At 43.6% G+C, this 27030-nt stretch overlaps 2 protein-coding genes across 2 annotated transcripts; both read right to left on the reverse strand.

Annotated features, from left to right (window-relative positions):
- Window positions 1-3541: 3541 nt before the first annotated feature.
- Window positions 3542-4474, reverse strand: LOC125545794 (probable glutathione S-transferase GSTU6). The gene has a single exon (XM_048709833.1). It carries the CDS (start codon window positions 4368-4370, stop codon window positions 3669-3671), a length of 702 nt encoding a protein of 233 aa, XP_048565790.1. The 5' UTR covers window positions 4371-4474; the 3' UTR covers window positions 3542-3668.
- A 2171-nt stretch (window positions 4475-6645) lies between these two features.
- LOC125545795 (probable glutathione S-transferase GSTU6) lies at window positions 6646-7621 on the reverse strand. Its single transcript, XM_048709834.1, has one exon. The coding sequence runs from the start codon at window positions 7522-7524 to the stop codon at window positions 6823-6825; it is 702 nt and encodes a 233-aa protein (XP_048565791.1). The 5' UTR covers window positions 7525-7621; the 3' UTR covers window positions 6646-6822.
- Window positions 7622-27030: the final 19409 nt, after the last annotated feature.

Genomic DNA, 27030 nt, shown 5'->3' on the forward strand with positions numbered 1-27030 from the left:
AAAGACTGTGGATTGTGTTTCCTGGGATATGCTTTTCATAGCATTGGCTATAGATTCTTGGTTGTAAAATCTGAGGTACCTAACATGCATGTCGGTACGATCATGGAGTCGAATGATGCGACTTTCTTTGAAGATATCTTTCCCATGAATGATATGGCTACATCATCTAATCAGGAGATGCCTAGTTCATCGAATCAGGAACCAATTACAATTACCGAACCTACCATTTCAATGGAACACTTCGAAAGTCCTGTGGAGGAGAACAATGAAGTTCCTACCAGGAGCAAGAGACAGAGGACTGCAAAGTCCTTTGGTGATGATTTTCTTGTGTATCTCATAGATGACACTCCCAGTTCTATTTCAGAGGCCTATGCATCTGAAGATGCTGACTACTGGAAGGAAGTGGTTCGTAGCGAGATGGATTCCATCTTGGCAAATGAAACTTGGGAGATAACTGATCGTCCTTATGGGTGCAAACTTATAGGATGCAAATGGGTATTCAAAAAGAAGCTTAGGCCTGATGGTACTATTGAAAAGTACAAAGCTCGGCTCGTGGCTAAGGGTTATACCCAAAAGGAAGGTGAAGACTTCTTTGATACTTACTCACCTGTGGCTCGACTGACCACTATTCGAGTTCTACTTTCACTAGCTGCCTCTCATGGTCTTCTCGTTCATCAAATGGATGTTAAGACTGCTTTCCTAAATGGAGAGTTGGACGAGGAAATTTATATGGAACAACCAGATGGGTTTGTACTAGATGGTCAGGAAGGGAAAGTGTGCAAATTGCTGAAGTCTTTGTACGGACTTAAGCAAGCACCCAAACAGTGGCATGAGAAGTTTGAAAGAATTTTAACAGCTGCAGGCTTTGTTGTGAACGAAGCTGACAAATGTGTGTACTATCGCCATGGTGGGGGCGAGGAAGTTATCCTGTGCTTGTATGTTGATGACATACTGATTTTCGGAACAAATCTGAAAGTCATTAAGCAGGTCAAGGATTTCCTATCTCGTTGTTTTGAGATGAAGGATTTAGGAGTGGCTGATGTCATTCTGAACATCAAGTTGTTGAGAGATGATGATGGTGGGATTACTTTGCTTCAATCTCACGATGATGCTAGTGTGTTGCTTCGAAAGAATCGAAGAATTGCTAGAGACCAATTGAAGTATTCTCAGATTATTGGCTCGCTTATGTACTTAGCCAGTGCTACAAGACCTGACATCTCTTTTGCTGTTAGCAAACTGAGTCGGTTTGTTTCAAAACCAGGAGATGTGCATTGGAAAGATCTAGAAAGAGTTTTGCGTTATTTGAAAGGCACTGCAAATTATGGAATTCACTACACCGGGCATCCAAAGGTGCTTGAAGGGTATAGTGACTCAAACTGGATCTCAGATGCTGATGAGATAAAGGCCACGAGCGGTTATGTATTCACTCATGGAGGAGGCGCTGTTTCTTGGAAGTCTTGCAAGCAGACCATCTTAACGAGGTCAACAATGGAAGCAGAACTCACAACACTAGATACAGCTACGGTTGAAGCAGATTGGCTTCGCCGGCTCTTGAATGACTTGCCGGTTGTTGAGAAACCTGTACCGGGTGTCCTTATGAACTGCGACAATCAAACTGTGATCACGAAAGTGAGCAGTTCAAAGGATAACATGAAGTCATCAAGACACGTTCAGAGAAGGTTAAAGTCTGTCAGGAAAATGAAAAACTCCGGAGTTATTGCGTTGGATTATATCCAAACGTCTAAAAATCTGGCAGATCCTTTTACTAAGGGTCTATCACGTAATGTGATAGATAATGCATCGAGGGAGATGGGTATGAGACCCACAATAAGAGTTGTTCACAGTGGTAACCTATTCTTTGTGATCGAAGATCCCGTGAATTAGATGTGGAAGACAAGCTTATGGTCAACTGAGAGGAGAGTATCCTTACTATTCAAAATACCACTCCATGAAGATGCAATACTCTCATAATCTGCATGGCAGGTTGATGTATATCTTAATGTGTTCTAAGTGGCTTATTTAAGCAGAGATGTTATCCTGCAGAACATCTTTTGAAGAACACACCTATATGAATCTGATTGTCAAACGTCGCAATCTATGAGAGTAGGGTTCTCTCTAGTAAACTCATGAAAGGTCACGGAGTATGACGCATAAGCTCCACCCGCGGGGAAGATCCCCGGTAGCCACGTATCGGTCAAGGCTTTATGTGAAGCTAGATTCACAGAAAACTTGCAGTTCAAGGCCCATTCCACTGTTCAAGTTGCTTACTAGTGTAGCATAGAGTTCTAGGTGGAAATTCAACTTAACAGTCTCCACTGCAGTACCGGTATATAAAACAGTGTTTTGGAACCAAAGGCAAATTTCTGTGTGCCTCTGGGATCTGGTGGGGGATTGCTGGAATTTAGTCTATTTTGGGCAGCCCAATAACTATTTCAGAAATTCCTAATAAATCCTAGAGGCCCACTTAGCCCATTTGTGCAAGGCAAGGGATACTACTAAAGTTTAGTCCCACATTGCTAGTTGAGTGGGAGTTGGACCTTCTTATAAGGGAGGTTCTTTCCCCACTTGTACGAGCATTAGAACAAGAGGGATATCCACGCGCGTTCCTCCTCCGCCGCCCGCCTCGCCACGCCACGCCTCGTCATGACGCGCCGCGGGTTGCGGGAATGAGCCGAGCCGATATCTAAATTTTTGCCACGCACTACGGGTATACGAAAGGTCACACAGAAGCTGGAAACATTTTTGCGAAAGTGGACTACGAATGCGAACGGTGCAGCTCTTCGGCTGCTGGCTGTTCGCTTCGTCTCCGTCTCTTCGTTTCGCCTCCTGTCGCTGCCCTCTCGCCTCCTTCTCTTGCGCCTATAAAAGGGAGGTCGCTCCTCCCAGAGAGACGCACCAGAACTTCTTCTTCCTCTCATCACCGGTTCCATTCTCTGAGCTGCTGCAGTCTTCCTCATCCCGGCTTGCGGCGTGCATCGCAAATCGGGACAGTAGGCCTCCGAAACCGCACCACTTTGAGTCCTGTACGCGAGAAGGGTGATAAAGTTTTTGGGAAGCGCTCCGCGCGACTACTGACTTCTTCATCACGGACTCCGACGACTACTTCCCCGACGACGACTTCTTCCCCGACATCGACAACCTCATCGACGACATGGCTGGAGAGGATGTCGACCCCAAGTCCAGTGCTTCCGCTGCTGCTGTCCCGTACGTATTCTTGTTCCTTCTGTTAGGAGTCCTGCTACAGTTCTCGCCTCTAGTTTCTGTCCTACATATGTTAGATTCTATGTCACATAAGCAGCTTCATCTAGTATCTGTTCTAGATGTGTTTAGCACAAGTTCATATATGCAGACGATGTTTATCTTCTCTTTGTCAGATTGCATGACTTGCTTTATATTTCATATATTAGTCATGCTTTATCTAGTATTTCATTAGCAAAATTATTTGGTAAATTGCTCATATTTCCAACACCGTACTACTGGACATATCCGCCACACAATGCAGAAAAAGAAATTCACAAATCTTTAGGTAAACTAACTAAAAAGAGATGAATGGTGTCAAATCCTAAAGGGGGGAAAGCGACGACACTGACGATTGCAACCTTTAAACAAACAGAACGCAATTTGATGCTGATCGAATCAAGACGCTCCTCCGAGCTATAGCCACTTAATTACTTGGCAGCGGCGGCAGCGGCAGCCCACATACTCCGCAGCTTCCCGGCGTAGTCCACCATGCTCTTCATGGGCGGGGCAGCCTTCTTGGCCGCCTCCGTCTCCACGAACCTCTCAGCCCAGGTGGCCAAGCACGGAGTCCTACCTGCGTCGATGACCGTCACGCCGAACATCTCATGGAGCGCCTCGAACCAGAAGAGGTTGCATCCGAGCGCGATGTCAAGGTACCCGACGGAGTCGCCGGCGAAGTAGTCTTTCCCACCAGAGCACTGCACGAGGGCGTCCTCCATGGGCTCGACCACCGCGAGCGCGGCGTCGAGCTTCTCGGCTCTGTCCTCCTCCGTGGCGGCGCGTAGGATGCCTATCCACGCGGGGAACAGCTTATCGTCGAGGTAGGCGGCCCAGAAGCGGGCGACGGCGCGGCCGTAGGGGTCCGCCGGGAGGAGCGAGGCTGCGCCGGCCCAGACCTCGTCGACGTACTCGACGATGGCGAGCGACTCGCAGACGGGCCTGCCGGCGTGGATGAGCACGGGGACCTTCTTGTGCACCGGGTTGGAGGCGAGGAGGAGCTCGCCCTTGTCGAAGAGGTCCTGTTCCAGGTACTCGTAGCTCACGCCCTTGAGATGCAGGGCCATGCGCACGCGGACCGCGAACGGGCTCACCACCGTGCCCAGCAGCTTCACATCTCCTTCACCGGCCATCGTCTTGGATCGATCTCTTCCTTGCTACTATTTGCTACTTGGTGCTCGACCGTAAACAGTTTGCTCTGCTGTGTATGTATGTGCTCTTAACTCAGTTTGAAAGTGTACGTAGTATATTAGCTTCGTTCTGGTTGTTTATATAACGCAAATCAAGCTGAACAGCTGCTGGAAGGGTAGCTGCGTCACCGTTGACGTATTCATTTCATGGTAGGTGCAGGTACGCGAGCATCCTAGGATTTCTTAATCACCGAAAGCCGGAAGGTTGACTGGTAGCTCGGCGTCACATGTGACGCTTCAAAGTTAGAGACGAACTTTGTGCCGCATATGCCCTGCGAGTCATTCTTCTCTTGCTACGTCCACTGACCCGGTCAGCGGGAGCCCGGAGCAAGCACACATCGCTGCGCTGAAATGCTTGGATGTTTAGAAGTACAGTGGTATCCTCGTTCCATCAGAGTTTAAATCCTGATGTTTGCATTTATTCTAAATTTATTTAAGAATTTTTGATGATGCGCGTTCAGGTGGAGGAGCCGTTTTCGTCAACTACAAGACGCCTACGATAACTTTATAAAATCTTAAGATGATATGTCAGCTTAATCTCTCAGAGGTGCTCGTGGGGGTAGGATGTGCATGTGTGCGTTCATAAGGATGAGTGTATACATGTATATATGAGCGTTTGCGTTTGTACTGTCTTTGAGAAAGAAAAAGAAAACTAACATGCAGAAAGCGAAACCTTTTTTGGCGAAAAATAGAAAGTGAAACTTTCTTTGGCGAAAAATAGAAGATAGGGCCCATAAGCGCGTGGATGTACGTGCTCAAACTTGAGAGAGAAAAAAAGCTTCCAGTTTCAACTTTCAACTTTTATTTTTTTTGCATCAGAGACAATACATGAGCTACACTGCTATACTCTAACAAACTCTAGTTGAAGGTGATAGTGTTGGGATAAAAGTAAATGATGATGTTGGTCACTATTTCCAAACTCATAAAGGTTTGGTGTCGGAGGATTGTTTGTCCCCAACAATTTCAAACATAGTAGTTGCAAATATATTGGCAGTCCTCATTGCAAGGGCAAAGAATATGGCTAGGTAGGAGACTAGCGAGAATATTATTACTACATACACTTCCCTAAGAAAACTCTTTGTACCAAGTCATTTGGATCATCGTACTTTCATGATTTTTGCTAACCGTTTTCAGATTGAATTAGTACGCAAACTTTTGTAAAACATGTACGTATGAATAGCATTGCGTGTGGTTTAATCCTCATCCAGTGGATGGAGAAGTTTCTATTCTACAATATGTTGATAACACTATCATTTCCATGGAACACGATATGGACATGGCAGTCAATATGAAATTGAGTCTTTGACTTTTCGAATAACTCTCTGGTCCTAAGATAATTTTTTTACAAGAATGATTTATCCTGCTTTGGACGTGCCAAACTGGAATAAAATTATTTATAAAAAATTATACTGATGAGAGGTTGGTAAACTCCCCTTTAGATATCTTGGGGTACCAATAGACCATTGAAAGCTTACCAGTAAAGAGTGGAAATGTATCAAGGAAATGTTTGGAAACAAACTAAGTTGTTGCCTTGTTGGAAATGTAAGCTGATGTCTAATGGCAGTCGGCTAATCCTAGTAAGGGCCAGTTCTTTTGTTGACTTCTAGAAGAAGCTGGGTATTTCAGCTTATTCCAAAAACCCAACAATATTTATAGCATTATTAGTACACTGAACTATCGTGTGCCGCACATAGATGTGGAAACTAAATTCCGAATCTAAATTGACCATACAGTACTTAATATTTAGATGTTCTCAAAAAAATAGTGCAAACTCTAATAAAGCACTTTTACAGTAATTGAAAACTACATCCAAATATTTAGGGTATCGAAGTCTTCTTCCTCTTGCATTTATCAACAGTGCATAATGAACAAAGCATGTTTTTGCCTCTGGGCTTCCATCCTACAGAACAAACTTGTGGAAATCCAATAAAAATCTCAAAAGACTTGAAAACGGTGGTTTTCCTGGTATGTTGCATCACACTCACACCAGGAAGACACTTTTGCATATCAAAATAAATGATCATTTAATTGCATACTTAGGAGACTGGAGACTGGAGGAGGGGACGACATGAGGACCGTCGGCCACGATGAACATACAAAATATTCTCAAAAGACATGAACATGATGTAGATTCTCCCATTGTTCTATTGTAACATTTTATAATGCTGTACTATACTCCTGAACAAGTTAGTGGGTTGCTCAGCCACAACTTTACAAATATAAATGGTCATTTTATTGCATACTGGACAGATCACAATGCAGAAAAGTAAAATTTAAAAATCTTTAATAATAAGTAAACTAATTTAAAAAAATTATTGACCACCTTTATAGACAAACAAAACCCAACTCGAGGCCAAGCGAATCAAGAAACTCCTCCGAGCTTGCCACTAAATTATTACTTGGTAGCCGCAGCAGCAGCCCACATAGCCCGCAGCTTCCCGGCGTGCTCAACCATACTCTTCATGGGCGGGGCCGCCTCCTTCCCTGCCTCCGTCTGCTCGAACCTCTCAGCCCAGGTGGCCAAGCGCGGAGTCTTGCTGGCGTCGATGACCGTCACGCCGAACATCTCTCGCAACGCCTTGAACCAGAAGAGGTTGCACCCGAGCGCAAGGTCGAGGTACCCGACGGAGTCGCCGGCGAAGAAGTCCTTCCCACCAGAGCATTGGACGAGGGCGTCCTCCATGGGCCCGACCACCGCGAGCGCGTCCTCGAGCTTCTCGGTTCTGTCCTCCTCCGTGGCGGCACGTAAGATGCTTATCCATGCGGGGAACAGCTTGTCATCAATGTAGGCGGCCCAGAAGCGGGCTACGGCGCGGCCGTAATGGTCGGCAGGGAGGAGCGAGGCGCCGTCAGCCCAGACCTCGTCGACGTACTCGACGATGGCGAGCGACTCGCAGACGGGCCTGCCGGCGTGGATGAGCACGGGGACCTTCTTGAGCACCGGGTTGGTGGCGAGGAGGAGCTCACCCTTGTCGAACAGGTCCTGCTCCAGGTACTGGTAGCTCACGCCCTTGAGGTGCAGCGCCATTCGCACGCGGACCGCGAACGGGCTCACCGCCGCGCCCAGCAGCTTGACGTCGTCTCCTTCGCCGGCCATCGTCTTGGATCGATCTCTTCCTATTTGCCGCTTGTAAACTACTCCTATTTCCTCTACTGCGTACTTGTGTGCTCTCTTAAGCCTCAAGCCCTTGATTCTCAATTTGCAAGTGTGCGTACATAGCTTCGTTCTCGTTGTTTATATAGCGCAGATCAAGCCGAGCAGTTGTTGGACGAGAAGCTACTAGAGCCATGGGAATTGTGTTGGGTGGGTGGGTGCACGGCCATGCGCATCACCCTTGACGTACGCAGCATGCACTGAAAGAGTCAACTCAGAGTATCTCAGGATTTCTCAGCAACCCCTAAAGTAAGGTTAACTAGCTTGGCGTCACATGTGACGCTTCGGTGCTGGGTGATCTTTGTGTGGCACTCTTGGTCTCTTGCTGTGTCGGCCTTCTGTATCGACGAGACTCAATTCACCCGGAGACTCTGTCACCGAGAGAAGACCACGACGACATCTTCTAGAAAATAAAGGCAACCGCAAATGTCGTCGCCATGGGCGCCAAAGTGCAAAGGTTTTGCTCGGCAGCTCACCATGACACCATGAGATACCCAGACCAGTCTCAGCGAGAACCGCCCTACATTTCAGGATCTGGGCAACACCACTTCAAGGACAAAAAATGTGCCCGAACCACCCACCTCTACGCCCCTAGCCATCCAGACAACAAAGTAGCTTGGCCACCACTATCATCATGGGGCCTGCCAGAAAGCCACCACACCGACCGCCATCCGAGCCCCCCCCCCCCCCCCCCCCCCCCCCCCCCCCCCCCCCCCCCCCCCCCCCCCCCCCCGCATCCATGCCCCGAGTCACCGCCAACCGTCGACTTCACAATGCACAACCACAGTGGAAGGAACAAAAGGCACCTCCTTCCGCTCCTAGCCCGGCATCAGCCACATGGCCTGAGTGCCCCCCCCCTCCTCACCCCCTCGCAAGTCTTCACATGTTTTTGTATCTTATGATTCCTAATTACTCAACATCTCTTTATAACAAACCCTATTAAGGGCATCTCGAAAGCTGACCCCCTAAACCAAATGTCGTGTCCATCCGCAGATCAGTGCGGACTAGTCTACTGACACTAGTATAGGAGCTGGCCATCCAAAGCTAGCCGCATACATTTCAAAGCGGATGTCAACAAACCGGACAAAATTCATGCAACCGGATGATTTTCATCTAAACCGGAGCATATTCATTAAACTTTCGACATTTTTCATTAAAAAGGGACTGGACCTAAACCTAGCCTCTAGTGGCACCGTCCTCCATGTCCCATCCTTGTTGTTCCCTTCTGGCGATCACCAAGTTCATCTCGTCGTCTTTATGAGCGGCGGGGATGAGACCCGTGAAGTGAAGGTCTGGTCGCCAGCGAGGAAGATGACATGAGAGATGGACCGGCCCATTTGGGACTCAAGGGCATGCTGCCGCCCATGCCCCTACTCATCCTCGTCCGAATCCGTGATTTGTCTGTTGTTGGTGGACGTGAGGTCCACGATGGATGTGGATGGGCCGACACGCTCGCCGTCCAACCGAAGCCCACAAAAGTTCAGTGGCGAAGCGTTGGACACGCAACTGGCGGCATTTTCGTCCGCGATCGCCTGCGCCGCCTCCTCATCGGACTGAGCGTGCACGGCCTTGTAGAGCGCCCGCTGCTCAAAGACGAATGTGGGGTTCGCTATGACCATGGCCACCAGGCCTTCGTCGCTCGCGTGCTCGCCGTAGATTTGGCCCTCTGCCAGCCGGTGCTTCTTGAGAAGGAACATGTTGTAACATTGCTCCTCTTGCGCTTGCCGAAATGCCAACCTAGGCACCGGCGCGGGCTGCTCCTCCGCCATGGCGGCATTGAAGTGTGCATGTCCCTGCTCCATGATAAAGCCATCATGGAACGGTGCAGGCAACGACGTCGAGTTGTCGTCCAAGTCTGTCTCCATCATGGGGTCGTCATCGTCGCAGACCTCTAGCGAGCTGCCTTGGATGTCATCCTCTGCTTGCCTAGCATGACGGCCCACCCAGCAGCCGCAAGGGCGGCCACCTCGAGGTTCTGCTCCGCTGAGAGGCTCTCCCACAATGTGTTCCTGCTCGCGGTCATGGCAGATATGTTGCACGGGAGGAGGATGTAGATCGGACTTGGTGTGTGTTGCTTTGAGCCGGGAGTGGCTGCCTTTAAAAGCGCATGCCAGCGATGCCAAGCGCCCGGGTGTGTTAATGCGAGGGCACCGGAGTTCGTTTCTCGGTCGAGGTGTCTGTTTAATGGCGGCAAACGGACAAACGAACATTGAACAGACGAGGTAGATATTCGTCTCGTTTTGTCTAGTAGCGTCTCTCTGATATTGAACAGGCAAGGATACCAGGGACGTGACGTGGGCGGCGCCCTAGGCCAGCGAGCCCGCTTCAATGCCATTGCCAGTTAGAGGTCACGTCTGCTCTGGAGCAGCATGAATGCTGGCTGACCTCTTCGGACAGGAAAGGGCGCGGGTGAGGGAGAGGGTTTTGGTGTGCGAGAGTTGTCGGACCGGAGGCCTACAAAGCCCCTCCCCCTTGTTTCCTTCTGGTTTACGGGAAAAATGACGTCTAGACGGCCGAGCGGATGGACCACGCGGTCCGGACCATTGGAGATACCCTAACCTTTCCAACAAAAATTATGAACTTATCCCAACATTAAGAAAGTTCGGCATCATCACATAATTATTTCCATCAAAATTTAAAGAGCCTCTACGATTTTTTTTTGATAAAGGACGTTTTTATTATCTTAAAATATAGCATCAAATGAATAGAAAGCATTATGAGAAAAAACTAACAAGAAATAAAATAGTCGCAATAGTGTTGGCGCGAAGGTGTTGGGTCTAACCGTCGGGGGAGCTAGCTAACGATAAAGACACGATGAAAGAGAGCAAAGATAGCCATGGCCCGTGTCATCCTTTTTTGGTGGATGGACTGCATGAAACTATTCGCAATTTATAAAGAGCACGCATTTGTCATATTGCACAATGGTCAGACCTTGGATTTCTGGTCTGACACTTGGGATGGTGTCTCCAAGAGTGAGATATGGCCACATCTTCATTCTTTTGCTCTCAAGGAAAATATTTCCATTGCTGAACTGTTTCAAAAGATGATTTAACAGCTCTCTTCCAACTGCGTCTGTGAGTCTGTCTGAGGACGCATATGCGCAATTTCAAGAATTGGAGAATTTTATTCAAGACCTCCAACTCACTTCAGAGGAAGATCAACGGCAAATACCTATGGGTTCTGCTCACTACATGGTCTCCAAGGTTTATAGGTTTCTTACTCCTACGACTGCAGTTCTCCTAGTGGTCAGGTGGTTATGGAAAACATGCTGCCAACTTAAACACAAGATTTTCTTTGGGACTGTCTAATTGACATCTGACTGTTTTTCAATTGAAAAACAGTCAATTTTTCTGACCAATCAACACATTACACTTGTACTACCAGGAAAATCACCAGAAAGCAAAAAAACGAACCTCTAAACGGGTCGGGTAAGCATCTCGCCCGTTTGACCTGGACAAATAAACCCCCTCCTCATCAGGGACCACAACCAACTTGCAACCCACGCAAAGGCCAAACCCCCCTCCCCCTCAAGCACTGGAAACAGATCTCACCTCCACAAATACACACCCCTCCCCCTCACCTAACAGATCTGGGAGGCGCCCATGGGAAAAGGAGAGGCGGCCATGGCACAGCGGGGAGGGGGAGAAGAAAGAAGAACAAACACAAAATTGGGAGAGGAGCATCTCCCTGATGAGGAGCAGCAGGGAGATCAACAACACAATCCACAGGTCAGCAAAACACACCAACTCCTCACCATCATCTCCCTTCACCTCTTGCATGAACAAAAACTGAAGGAATTTCCTTCACCTACAAGGGAGATAGATCAACATTCAGAAACATTCAACAACCTAGTTCAAATTTCCAGTGTAAAATCCTAGAAAATTACAGTGCAAAACACCATGTAACTTTCAGTGAAAACAAGTAGACAAATGAAAATTCCAATGTAAATTCCTCATAAATTCCAATGTAAACAAGTAGACAAATGATATAATTATATTGAAAGAACATAGTAATCTACACTGTAAATCATAGAAAAAACAGTACACAAAATCTGATGAACTTACACTATAAATGCATACTTTCAGTGAAGATTGCATTGTAAAAATGCACTGTATTTTATAGAGTAAATCTGACTGTAAAATACAGACTTACAGTGAAAATTACACTGTAGCTACCTAGAAACTTAGTGTAAAACCCCTACAAATTATTTTACAGAGTAAATCTGACTGTAAAATACAGACTTACAGTGAAAATTACACTGTAGCTACCTAGAAACTTAGTGTAAAACCCGTACAAATTCCAGTGTAAATCTAAAGGTTTTTACACTGTACGTACCCAGTAAAAAATGCACTGTAAATCCACTGTAAATACTTAGGTAATTACACTGTAAGTACCCAGTAAAAAAATCCACTGTAAAAATGCACTGTAAATCCACTGTAAGTACCTAGTAAAAATGTAGTGTAAAACCCTTTAACAGTATTCACACATAATATCTCATGCCCCTCACCCAATGCATAGAAACACGGAAGTATAGAAACACATTGAAGCATGCAGACATTACAAAAAAAATCATCTATTACTATATGCTTTGTTGCTCATGATTATGTTAAACTGACATTCTACTTTCCAAAATGTGACAGGAGAGGGGCATGATGAGGGCAGTGATTGAAGAGGATCTAATGAGATTGTCACAGGAAGAACTCATACTAAATGTGAGATACAATTGCTAAAACTTTGGGAGTATGTTTAAAATACATAAAAGGGTAAAAAGTTAACACAATTATGATGCAGGAAACATTTTCTCTCACTGCGCTCCTTCATTCCGACATTATATACAAGGTAAGAATCAAAAATCAAAAAATACTGAGTACATATAAGGTGATGTGTAAAAAAACTTGTGATGAACCTTGCAGGTACATTCAGGGGATGGATCTACGAACATTGCTGAAACTATCTACGAAAACTCCAGGAGCAAATCAAATGACAGTTTCATCACAACAAGAGATGACAATGTAAGCAAAACAACAGCTGAATAACTATTGCAAGAAAATGCCGAAGGAAAGCACACTAACAATCATTAAACTTACTTTGTAGACACTGGAAGCAGACTTGCATCACGAAATGCCAGTGAGCGAAGATGGGGGAGGAGAATCCAATCCCTGGGACACAAATCTGTTCTACAACATGAATCTGCAACAGGTACGCACCACAAAAATTCAGAAATATAGACGATGAACATAAAAGAAGTGCAGAGAACATCTCAGAAGAAAGTAACTAAAAACAAAATCCCTAAATGTTGCAGGAGCCTCAAGATGTTGATCCCAGCAGAGCAGCGGCTAACACGAACTCAAGCACATGCATGAATGAAGAAGGAGAAAGAAAAGAACCAGGACACTCACTTGAACAAGAAGGAGACGATGAATTCCTCGATGAAGAAGACATTGAAAGATTCCTGCAAAATGAACAAGAAGCCGCATCAGAGGGCAATCTGATGAACACTAGCAGTAATTTCAAGCCGTATTTAGGCATGCAGTTCAAAACAAAGGAAGAAGCTCAGGAATATTTCAATTTCTACTCGAAAGTGGCAGGATTTTCAGTTGCTGCAGTAGCAATCTCAAGAACAGCAAGCAAGAAAAGAAACAATTAGGTGACAAGGATCACTATGAAGTGCAACAAGTGGGGCAAGACAAAAGAAATAGAGAAGGAATGCATAGTGCCCATGAGAAGATCTACAGTCATTGCTAAAACAGATTGTAAAGTTGTGATGGTCATATCTGAGAAAGGAGGCATATGGGAAATCACATGACAACACCTACAACACAACCATGAGTTAACACCAAACAATAGATTCTTCAGGTCACATAAGTACATGTCGGATGAAGAGAAGTGCTTGATAAGAGTTTTGAAGCATACAAACCTGGAAACAAGAAGGATTGTTGCTGTCCTGGCTTACATAAGAGGAGGAATGGCTCATCTACCATACACAAAGAAACATGTCACTAACTATGCAGCAACAATAAACAGAGACATCGCAAACTCTGACATGATGGAAGTAGTGCAAATGTTCAACAAGAAGCAAACAGAAAATCCTGGCGTTTGCTACTCGTTTGAGCTTGATGGAGAGAATAAAGTGAGAAGCTTATTCTGGACAGATATGAGGTCAAGAATGATGTGTGACATATGTGGAGATTGCATCAGTTTTGACACTACATTCCTAACTAACAAGTATAACTTACCGTTTGCACCATTTGTGGGAGTATCCCCACACGGCAACACATACTTGTTTGCTTGTGCATTCATTATCAATGAGACAAAAGACATGTTTGCTTGGTTGTTTGAACAATTCCTGATGGCTATGGGAGGCAAGCATCCTATATCAATAATTACAGATCAGGACAAGGCAATGCAAGGAGCTATTGAACAACTATTTCCTAATGCTACCCATAGGAGCTGCCTGTTTCACATAAAGAAAAAGGCAGAGGAGAAAGTTGGGCCATGTTTCCAAGCTAATGAAGGCCTCTATGAAGATTTCCAGGACATTGTGGACAACTCCTTGACTGTAGAAGAATTTGAAACAGACTGGCAAGAAATGATAGAGAAATACCAAGTTCACCACATAAAGTACTTCAGCGACATGTGGGAAAACAGGAAAAAGTTCATACCAGTGTATTTCAAGGACAAGTTCTTCCCATTCATTCAAACTACAGCTAGAAGTGAAGGAACTAATGCCCTTTTCAAGAAAGGGGTTGGGGCTAAATTTAGTGCTACTAGCTTTTTAAGAGAGTATGACCGGATACTTGATGTTGTGCATGATAGGGAAGAAGAATGTGACCATGTTTCCAGAAACAAGAAGGTTGCAAGGAAATCCTTCTGGTCAAAATACAGCATAGAAAGGCAAGCACATGAGATGTACAACCTTGGAATATTCAAAAAATTCCAGTTTAAGATGGCAGATACAACAAGGCTGCATGTCTTTGAACAAGAAAAGGACAAATACTACATTGTTGCCCAGGCTGAAAACTACCCTCTAAAGGAACTCCGGAAAAGGTTATACCTATTGCAAGTTGGATTGAAAGAAGAAGAATACTCTTGCATTTGTTGCACATTCTAGAAAGATGGACTGTTGCGCTCACACATACTTCGAGTAATGATACATCTCAACATTGAGAAGATACCAGAAAAATATATCATTCATAGATGGAGGAAAAATGACTACAAGCTAGATATTACAAAGACACCGGCTGTTGCGGCTGAGAACTCCACACTAAGGTACAATGTGTTGGCAAGGAAAATGGTGCATGTGGCATCAATAGCTTCAAAGAAGAAGAGGAAGTATGAATATCTGCTGGGAGAATTAGACAGGATACAGAAAAGGCTCCGGGAAATGGATGATGAAGAAGAAACAACAGATGAGGGACAGAGTGTAGCAACGAGAACAGTTACATTCGTACCAACAGCAGGAGAAGGAGAAACAACAACACCATCATTCACAATACAAGACCCAGATATAGCGAAAACAAAAGGTAGACCAAGGATGCTAACCATTCGCGAAGCAATAAAGCAAAACAAGTTCTACAAATGCTCACATTGCGGATCTGAAAGTCGCACGCTAAAGAATTGCACAAACCTTGACAAGGAATACAACAAGCCAAAAAGGAAACAAGCAAAGCAGTCGAACCCAAGGAATGTCAAGAAAGGTAAGTTAAAAAATATTGAAATGAGATATACTTGATTACAAGAAAATAAATTAATAGTGGACACTGAACACAGGTGCAGAGAACAAAGGAGGCAAGCAGAGGGGCAACAGCAAGAGGAAGGGCAATATGAAGGTGCAACACAATCCTATAGCAGAACCTCCGGAACAATGAAGAAAACAAGATAGCAGAATATGAGAGAAGAAGAAAAGAAGACAGAAGAAAGATGAGTAGGATTAGGAGTGAGCGGGAATACTACAAATGTAGTACGGATGTCTTATGATTAGAAGGAAAACTAGGAGAAAGATTAGTACTGAGAGGGAGTACTACTAATGTATTAGCAATATCTTATGTTGGTACCTAATTTCAGACAGCCTAGCCGAATTCAAAATTTCATTAAATTATGATACATGCAATTCCAGAAAGGCAAGTAGACAAAAAAAGTTAACGGTTATTTAGCATTATTTTACCTGTACAGAAATGATAATATAATAAAATAGAACATGAAAAGAAATGGAAAAGAGTGAAAGTACAGAAAGCTCACATTACAGGACAAAAAGATGATTGTAGTTGCAGATATTGAAACCTGCCAGGAAACAAATATTGCACCTTCACTGAAATTAAAAGAAGAGATTAATTGTTAGGAACATAATAAAACAAGAACCTATACACACAAAAATACATAAGCAACAAAGGGGACTGGGTAAGAACCTCAACTTCAGAGAACATTCAACTGAAATGAGAAACAAACATGCAACAGTAAAGAAATAAAAGAAAAATAAACACAAAGAACAAAAGCAACAGATACAGACAGAAAAACATAACATTGCATACTATTACAAAAGAGTCACTGTTTCGGGACTACTATATTGTCGGCTTACAAACCAACGGAAAACATTTCACCAAACCATCAACAACAAGATGGCCGCAAAAGCAGTATTACAATCTATAAAAATGTCCAGAAACAATATATATAGCTCAAAACTAAGCAGAGCCTTCGATCTTCCAGTGCATCTCCCAGAAACTCTAAGCCTTGACCTGTACAACAAAAATAGGGTAAATTTGTTTTATGCTGAAAAACATTGTTTCCATCTGCATTACATTCTACAACTTACGTAAGCATCAAAGGAAATTCAGAAAAAGTAGAAAAAGTACTAAAAACTCACATCACCAAAGAAGTCTGTAACAAAAGTCTTGTCAACGCTGTTGAATGTACTGAAATACAACTCATTAGCCAATCTGATTCTTATGTTGTCGATATCAGCAGGACCAAACATATTTCCAATTGGGGTCCTGGGAGTCCAATACTTCAGATACATGATAGAGAAAACACCACAATCATGGCTGAAAGAAGAAACGACAAAGAAATAAAATTAAACCAAAATGGTAACAAAACCAAAAAGAAAACTAATAGAAGGCACACTGAAAGAGAAAAGAGAAGAAGTACCGATTATCTTGCTTAGGTACACTAGGGTACACAATATCAAAATTTTCAAAGTCAATATGAGTGCGCATGACAGGAGTCACAACCTGATCCCAGATGCTTATGAAATTTCCAATCTGCATCGAAGAAAAAAATCACCAGTCTAAGTAACAATAACAGTTTGATCCATCGAATGAATCACTAAAAAAATTGAATACCATTGCATCACGAACTTCCTTGTGAAAATGAGACTTTGGCCCATAAGCAGAATCAAGAAATGCGAATGCCCTCTCCTTCAAGCAAACAACGAAAGTAAACCAGTCCTGATCCCGAACAACAGGAAAAAAAGCTGCAAAAACAACACCAGAATAATATACATCATCAATGAATAGAACAGGAAAAAAAGGCAAACTAGAAGAAGGGGAAATGAGCTGAAAAGAAGAGACAAAAAACTACTTACCAGATTACTTCTCCACATTGCAAAAGCACTATTTGCACCATGAAATGCATTAGCTACAATCTCAACATTAACACCACTCAAAATGGTTTCCTGAAAAAGCAAAAGACAACAATTACCCCAATGTAAGGACGAAAAAGGACGAATAAGAAAAAAGATAACATAGATACAACTTACCCCAATGTAAGAGAAAAAGAAGTGCTTCTTTGAAGGTGATGGATGAGATTGTTTGAAAAGATAACGACAGACACACAGAATCAAGAAATTATCCACATCTTCTTTAGACTTCAAGGTTGCAAGATTTCGGTAGCTATAGTAAGCTCGGTCATATCGAATTGCTTCATACCTAGGGGAATATAGAAAACCAAACCAAAAATTAATTCATCCTAAAGCTAAAAAGAATGAATTAAAGAAACAGTAGACCTAGAAAAAAGAGAAGTTACATAGAAAACCTACAAACCCAAACAATGAAAAAAGAGAGCAAAAGAACATACTTGCACCAAGTTTCATGCGTTCCTATTTCCACCATTGCAAGGTGGTGACGCCTTTCTTGATTAGTAACAGGAAACTTATTACCCTGAGCAACATATGGATCTGAGGTATATCTACCAGGAACAACAATCCTCCGAGGTACATGACCGTGAGATGAACCACTAGGAACAATGGAAGATTGTGCATGAGCTTTAGGAACAGGAGCAGCTAAAGGAGGTATAGGGGCACTCCCGGATGACAAGATCTCCACTTCTGGGCTAGAAATAGCCTAACAACATAAAAATAGCAAAAGAAAGAAAGAATAAGCACAACAACTTGAAGGGTGAAGACATTTAAAAAATAAAGGAGAACAAGGGAGAAAGAAGAAAAAGATTAAAATAATTGATGCTTCCTAGGATTACAACTAGTTGATTGAGGTGTTGTAAAGTTCTTGAGCTTGTTGTAAGCAACATCATTAGATCTTGAAAGCTGTTGACACCTAGCAGCAAAACTAGAAGTGCCTACAATTTGAATGTCGTCTTGTAGTTCTTTAACCTACATTGATTAAACATGCAAGAAGCATTAGAGAATCAGTACATTAGACAAGACCTAAGAAACAAGAAATCAGAAAGCAAAAAGAAAAAAAATACAAGAAAGTTCACAGAAGCTTGACAACATACCTCATTAGTAGGGTGGCTTGAGCAGTGAGTTGACTTGGAAACTTCAGAATTAGGCAAAGCGACCATTTCAACGCAATCCTGAAAACACAACAAATAAACAATCCAAAAAAATCAGAATACAGACAAAACCAACTACTGAAAAAACTAAGAAAGTAAATAAAATTCAGAAATAATTACCTCATCATTACGGGGATCCAGCGAATTCATAAATCTTTCAACAACATACTGAGAGCACTCAACATCACCTAGCTAAACAAAATACAACCAAACAAAATCACTACTAATGTTCCAAAAAAGATTACAATGAGAGTACAATGGGAGATGCTAACCGCATTATGGAAACGCTGCGACAAGCGAATAGGAACCAGAGGGGACAGTTCTCCAAAAGAATTATCGACCTCTTTATCATTGGGCTCACCATTGGTAACATCGCCATTAGATTGAACACCAAGAGTGTGATTTAACTGAGCAAAAGTGGGTCTTGGAAAACCATTATCATCGACCTTGGGTTCGCATTTCTTAATAAGACCAGCTACACAAAACACAAAACAAGAGGGTGAGTTACAGAAATTGTTTCAAAACAATATCAAACTATACCAAGAAAAATAAATAAACACACAAAGGACCTGAGGGCTTCAAAGTAGAACCAACAACAGGAATTGCACACTGCATCGTTGAAGGGGATATACCTACAAAGAGAGAAGATACAAGCACAGGTGAAGAAAAAAATAAACAAGACACAAATAAAAAGTAAAATGAAGAAGACAAGAATTTAAATAAGAGAAAAGAAAAGCTCAGACCTATAGAATGAGAATGACTTTTTATAGAAGATAAATCCGCCACTGGAATTGCAGCTTCAACATTTGCCTCATTTACCACGCCCTGCAAAAAGAAAATAAAAAAGATAAAAATAATAAATCATTAAGCAAATATTAGACAAAAAGAGAAGAAGCACTAAAAACAAAGTGTATAATACCTCATCACACACTTTAGGAGCTGGAGATGAACTAGATAAAACTACTGGGTTATGAAAACCCCCAACACTAACAACACCAGAAACAAAAGGAGAAGCTTCATTCAAAATGGGGATTTGCTGCTGGACTTCAGGAGATGATTTCTCAACAACAGTCTCACACTTCCTCTCAGCAATGAAAGATTGAATAGAGACAGACTTGGCGCCTGCAAAAAGGATAAAGAAACAACATGCGAAAGGACAAAAAAATAAGATCATACAAGCAAGAAATACATAAATCAGAAAATAATAACAAAACAGGAAAGAACTTCAAGAAGGAACTAACCAAAAGAGAACTTGTTGAGAGAATGACCCTCACTTGAATAAACTTTAGGTGTCGGGACAGATTTGGCATTTAGAGTAGAGAGTGATAAGCATTCTAGAACATCAATTACAAGGGACTGTGACCATTCTACAAATAGCTTGGGCTTGTCTTTGTTCCTAGATTGAACAAGGTCTATGACTACTTGAGCAGCCTGAAAAAAGTTCAAATAAAACAACACAATTAAAGCAACCAAAGCAACAAAGTGGAAAAAAAGCAGAAAGTACAAACCCAAAACTACACTAACCTCAAACCCAAAACGAGCACCGAAGGATTTCTGCACATTCATTTCAAAAAGCATGTCACTGCAAAGGGGAACATCACCATCTTTGTTTGCTGAAGATTTCTCGATAGACTGCTAGAACGAGAAGGAGTAATTTCATATGAGAACATACTGAAAACATAAACAAAGCAAAAAAATAATTATAAATTTAAAACAAAAGAACAAAAATAACAAACCTGCGGATTAACTGGAGCACACAACCGCTTTAGAGGCCTCTTGCCATAAGAGCGACTATTGTTTCTGTCAAGCTCTGAAAATTGCTTAACTTTGTTACCTCTCCATGCTAGAATCTGGGGCTTGACATCAGGGACAGAATGAAGACCGAAATTAAGTTGGTCAAGGTAACAAACCTATACACAACCACGCAAGAAAGAGATTAAAGGCAATAACATAAAAAAACTTAAAATAAAAGTGAAGAACAAGAACAAGACTTACAGCAAAAGCGTAGTGACAACCACCAAACATCACTGATCTTTTAGAAGAAGCTTTAGTGGAACTCTTGAACTTTTTGATGCTGCTCAACAACCACTCATAAACATATCTGGACAGATCATAGTGTCGCACAGAAGAACAATCCCTGAAAATATGCAGGTACTTCGGGCTAGCACTGAGGCTAGAGTTGGGACAAAGGAATGAGAACAACGCAACAATCATGAAGCAAATGAAAATGTCTTCATCAGACAACTCGACTTCGATGGATTTAAGCTTGTTGGCGAAGAAAGAGACAGGAGGAATACTAGAAACATTGAAGTGAGATAGGATAAAATCACGGCCAGACTCAGGATCAGACACAAGTGGCTCACCATCTACTGGGAGGTCAAGGATATCGTGGATGTCATACTTGGTCATTGGGATAAATTTCCTTTCGAACTAGAATTCAGATGAAGGTACATCAAACCTACTAGCAAGCCACTTCACTAGCCTAAGGGGAACCTCAGTCCTAACAAAGTTTAAGAGACAGCCCATGTCGTATGTCTGGATGACATTCTGATACCTAGGACACATTCCAGCAACAACACCAGAGAAGAACTTCCCAGAATATCTAGTGAAAGTGGCACAAGTGGGGAAATCGGTAGATCGTTTCTACCTCTACAAAACAACAAAAAAAGAGACACAAAATGAAAAACATAGGATAGAACCGAAACCAATAAAACTAAGAAAATACACAAGGAAGAAAACATTAATACATTCAGATTACTACAGTACTTTAATAAAAGTACACAACTAACGCATAACAACACAACTACGGTTGAAAACTCTGAAAACTAAACTTCTGTGGTTACCTTTGTATTACAGAAGAACAACAAAACTACGGAGGACAGAAAACATTACATGCTACCAAGGTAAATTACATATAAAATATACTACATGAAGCTATCATCTGGAAAAGCAAAAACTAACATTATATGAGAGCACGAAAATACAGGACATTTAAACAGATATGGGGAACTAACCACATTCCTCCTAGAAGCAGATGATAGTTTCCTCTTTAAGCATTTTACTTTCTGAAATGACAAAAAACACAAATGTCACCAAAAAGAAAAAAGCCAAATTAACAAAAGAAAGAAAGAACTAAAAAGAAAATAAAGAACATACTTGATTGAGATAGAACTTCAAAAGAGCCTTGTCGAACTCTCCTTCATCTCGAGATAGATCCTGCAAACAAAGAAGAAATAAAACAGACCAAAAATAATTAAATCAAAGCTAAAAGATAAAGAAATTAAACAACAAAGAAAAGAAACATAAATAAGTAACTACCGGAGACACAGGATGAGAACCATCTTCTGCAAAATCATTAGGCACAAAAGCTTCATCCACTGAATCTGCACTCTCTAAAGATGATATTAATGGAACATCCTGATGAGACACTTTCCGTAGCCTACCCATTTAAACCTGTAAACGGAACATAAAATTACACTGAAACTACAATCAAATTACACTGTAAAATCCACTTAAATTACACTGGAATTAAAATGGGTACACTGATAAATTACACTGAAACTACAATCAAATTACAATGTAAAATCCACTAAAATTACACTGCAATTAAATGAGTACACTGCACTGTAAAGTTAGGATAAATTACACTGAAAGTACAAACAAAGTACACTGTAAAATCCACTAAAATTACACTGGAATTAAATGGGTACAGTGCACTGTAAAGTTAGCATAAATTACACTAAAACTACGAACAAATTACACTGAAAAATCCACTAAAATTACATTGCAAATAAATGGGTACAATGCACTGTAAAGTTAGGATACACTGAAACTACAATCAAATTACACTGTAAAATTCACCAAAATTACACTGGAATCAAATTAATAAATTACACTTAAAAGTACGAAATGCTGGGATGAACTACACTGTAAAATCCACTAAAATTACACTGGAATTAAATGAGTACACTGCACTGTAAAGTTAGGATAAATTACACTGAAACTACAAACAAAGTACACTGTAAAATCCACTAAAATTACACTGGAATTAAATGGGTACACTGCACTGTAAAGTTAGCATAAATTACACTGAAACTACAAACAAATTACACTGAAAAATCCACTAAAATTACATTGCAAATAAATGGGTACAATGCATTATAAAGTTAGGATACACTGAAACTACAATCAAATTACACTGTAAAATTCACCAAAATTACACTAGAATTAAATTAATAAATTACACTTAAAAGTACGAAATGCTGGGATGAACTACACTGTGTGAGAAAATCCACTCAAATTACACAGAAAATTTGGGACAGGTTATGCTGCAAGACTGAGACAAATTACATTACAATGCAAAAATGAGATAAAATCACAGTGGAATTAAAACGGCTAAATTACACTTAAAGTCTGTAAATCTGAGATGAATTACACAGTAAAACTGACATAAAGTTACAATGAAAATCTAGGAAAATTACACATAAAACTACACTGCAATTACAATCAAAAATCGCCCTAGAAATTCAGAGTTAATTACACTATATAAACTGGGAGAAATTACCCCTGTAAGACTACAAAACTGATATTACACTGGAAGTCTGTGACGACACTGAAAAGGTCTGATCAAACAATTGACAACACTGAAAAGGGCTGAGCCAAAAGTACACTGAAATTAAACTTAAAATTCATTCCTGCTAGAAGAAAAACAAACATGGTACAAAGGAGAACTACACCTCCAACAACAAATCAGGAGCCTAATTCATTGGAATACAAAAAAGGAGCTTGACACGAGCACCTAGCATCTACCAGTACATGAGCAGGGGCAAGAGCAGGAAAACACGCAGAAGCATCAGGGAGCATCCCGACATGAGCAGGAACGAGCTAGGCATCTACCAGTACATCTACAACATCCCGCATGCTACAACTACAGACATCCACCAAGCTACATCTACAGAACCCCCCTCAGCTACAGGAACATGAGTAGCTACAAGTACATGAGCACCTACAGATCACCCTCTCACCTACAGGAACATGAGCACCTACGGGAACATCTACAGAAACATCTACAGAATCCCTCGCGCCTACAGGAACACGAGCACCTACAGGAACATCTACAGATCGCCCTCTCATCTACATGAACAGCTGCATCTCCACAGACAAAAGGGGGGACAAAGCCGCTGCATCTACAAACTACAACAGTACAAACAGCAGCGCGCGTGGGACGACCACAACAACCAGAAGCCTATCAATCCAGCGGCTGCACCACATGCGCGAGAGGGCGACATGAACTGACCTAGATCTGGGACGAACAAGAGCAGAGCAACACAAGCGCGCGACGGGGAGAGAGAGAGAGAGGAACAACCAACCGCGACATCGGGGAGCGAAGAGGAAGGGGAGAGAAATCAAGCTCGAGTGGGGGAAGGTCTCAAAATTGCCATGGACGGGGAGAATCGCCTCCTGCTCCGCCGCTCGAGCTCCCCCTCAGCCTTATCCAAACAGAGAGGATGAAATGAAAAGGGAGGAAAGGCACGCTACCCCAAATTCAAACGAGACAAAAATCAGAGCCGGCTGGGCGCGGCGGTAACGGGCACAGAGAAAACCGCACAACACAAAAAAACGGACCCGGCAACAAGACCAGCGCGAATCTCCGCGCAAGAACGGACGGACAACGACTTGATTGTTGGCGAATTGCAAAACAGTCAGCTGTAAAATAGCAAAACCGTTTTCTTTTGGCTCTTGGCACATGACAGGTTAAATACTAGGGCTCTTCTACTGCGATTTTTTTTTCTTCATACAAGATTACACTTGTATCTTATGTAGCATGCAGACTCTTGAAACAAGAGATCACCTCTTCTTTCGCTGCACATTTATCAAAATGTACTGCAGGCTGCAGCTACATCTCTCGCTCTTGGACATATACTGGCTTAGGTCTATAAAAAGAGATTGATTATCTGAAGCAACTAATCAATTTACGTTTCTCTTTGGAGATCATCATCTTGGTGACCTGGGCTCTATGGAACACAAGGAGTGATTTCATATTTAAACATAGGGCCTGTTAAACATATTAGCCCAAGTCTATATGCTTGCAGGAGAAAATTCAAGGAAGAAGTCAAGTGGCTAGTTTTCAAGCAAAGAGGAATGGACTACAGCGGGCAGGAGGACTGGGCTACAGCTTTTCGTCTAAAAACATATCTTGTTGTATTTGCTGTTACCTAGTAGCATCTCCAACGCTGCCGCGCAAACCTCCCGCGTGCTTCTGAATCACGTTGTTCGAACAGTAGAAGCTATCCAACGCGGGTCTGTACCGGTCCACTGGGTGGTTCAGACATGATTTCTCCCGCAAACCAGAGACAAAAGTAGGGGGTTTGTAGGAGTCCAGACCGATCTCACGCCCGCTTCTGACCGCCCTTACCCACCAAAAACCCAGTCTCCTACCGTGCGTTTTCGGTTAGCGCCGCTCCAGAGCGTCAACGCTCGCATTCATGCCCGGCTAGAGCGGACACGACCACTCACTAGCACCGGCATTGAAGTGGTGCGCCAATCGAGAGAGCGCCGCCCACGTCACTTCTCGGTGCAGGCGACTACCGCGCGTTCAAACAACACGACAGCCGCCCGTCCGTCTGCCACCCACATTGACGGCACGCGGTTGCCGAGGCATCTTCTCCGACGCTACCCATCCGTCCCTCTTTCACCCACCATTGCTATAAAAACTGGTGCCCCGGCCATAGCCATAGTCATCCACCTCCGGTCCCTCTCTGCACCACTCTCACCATGGATCCCTCCCCCGCCAAAACTCTTTGGGACGGGCTGACGTCGGACCAGAAGAAGGAGATGGCCGCCATTGCTGCTGGTTGGCTGGCCGGCAGGCAGCCGGAGGACGACGTCCCAATGGAGGACGCTACCGATGACGAACCGGCGCCACCCTCCTCCTCTATGTCACCCTCGCTGGTGCATTGCACCATGACCATCGGCGAGGCCCATGCCCATTACATGCATATCGTGCGGGAGGAGCGGTTCTGGGAGGCATAGGTGTTGGGGATCGTAGCAGAAATTCAAAATTTTCTACGCATCACCAAGATCAATCTATGGAGTAATCTAGCAACGAGGGGAAGGAGAGTGCATCTACATACCCTTGTAGATCGCTAAGCGGAAGCGTTCAAGTGAACGGGGTTGATGGAGTCGTACTCGTCGTGATCCAAATCACCGATGATCCTAGTGCCGAACGGACGGCACCTCCGTGTTCAATACACGTACAGCCCGGTGACGTCTCCTACGCCTTGATCCAGCAAGGGGAGAAGGAGAGGTTGAGGAAGACTCCGTCCAGCAGCAGCACGACGGCGTGGTGGTGGTGGAGGAGCGTGGTACTTCAGCAGGGCTTCGCCAAGCACCGCAAGAGACGAGGAGGGAGAGAGGTAGGGCTGCGCCAGGGAGAGGTCAAAACTCATGTGTTGGCAGCCCCAAAGACCTCAACTATATATAGGGGAGAGGCAGGGGGCTGCGCCCCCCCTAGGGTTCCCACCCCAAGGGGTGCGGCAGCCCCAAAACCCATCTGGGCGGCGGCCAAGGGGGGGAGGGGGAAACTTGCCCCCCCCCCAAGTAAGGTGGAGGCGCCCCCTCCCTAAACCCTAGGCGCCTTGGGCCCTGGTGGGGGGGCGCACCAGCCCACCTGGGGCTGGTCCCCTCCCACACTTGGCCCATGCTGCCCCCTGGGGCCGGTGGCCCCACTTGGTGGACCCCTGGGACCCTCCCGGTAGTCCCGGTACATTACCAATAGCAACCGAAACCTTTCCGGTGACCAAAACAGGATTTCCCATATATAAATCTTTACCTCCGGACCATTCCGGAACTCCTCGTGATGTCCGGGATCTCATCCGGGACTCCGAACAACATTCGGTAACCACGTATATCTATTCCCTATAACCCTAGCGTCATCGAACCTTAAGTGTGTAGACCCTACGGGTTTGGGAACCATGCAGACATGACCGAGACACTTCTCCGGCCAATAACCAACAGCGGGATCTGGATACCCATGTTGCCTCCCACATGTTCCACGATGATCTCATCGGATGAACCACGATGTCGAGGATTCAATCAATCCCGTATACAATTCCCTTTGTCTAGCGGTACGATACTTGCCCGAGATTCGGTCGTCGGTATCCCGATACCTTGTTCAATCTCATTACCGGCAAGTCTCTTTACTCGTTCCGTAACACATCATCTCGTGATCAACTCCGTAGTCACATTGTGCACATTATGATGATGTCCTACCGAGTGGGCCCAGAGATACCTCTCCGTCACACGGAGTGACAAATCCCAGTCTCGATTCGTGCCAACCCAACAGACACTTTCGGAGATACCCGTAGTGTACCTTTATAGCCACCCAGTTACGTTGTGACGTTTGGCACACCCAAAGCATTCCTACGGTATCCGGGAGTTGCACAATCTCATGGTCTAAGGAAATGATACTTGACATTAGAAAAGCTTTAGCATACGAACTGCATGATCTTTGTGCTAGGCTTAGGATTGGGTCTTGTCCATCACATCATTCTCCTAATGATGTGATCCCGTTATCAACGACATCCAATGTCCATGGTCAGGAAACCATAACCATCTATTGATCAACGAACTAGTCAACTAGAGGCTTACTAGGGACATGGTGTTGTC

Source organism: Triticum urartu, chromosome 3, assembly GCF_003073215.2.
Source record: "Triticum urartu cultivar G1812 chromosome 3, Tu2.1, whole genome shotgun sequence".
Taxonomy (NCBI): Eukaryota; Viridiplantae; Streptophyta; class Magnoliopsida; order Poales; family Poaceae; genus Triticum; species Triticum urartu.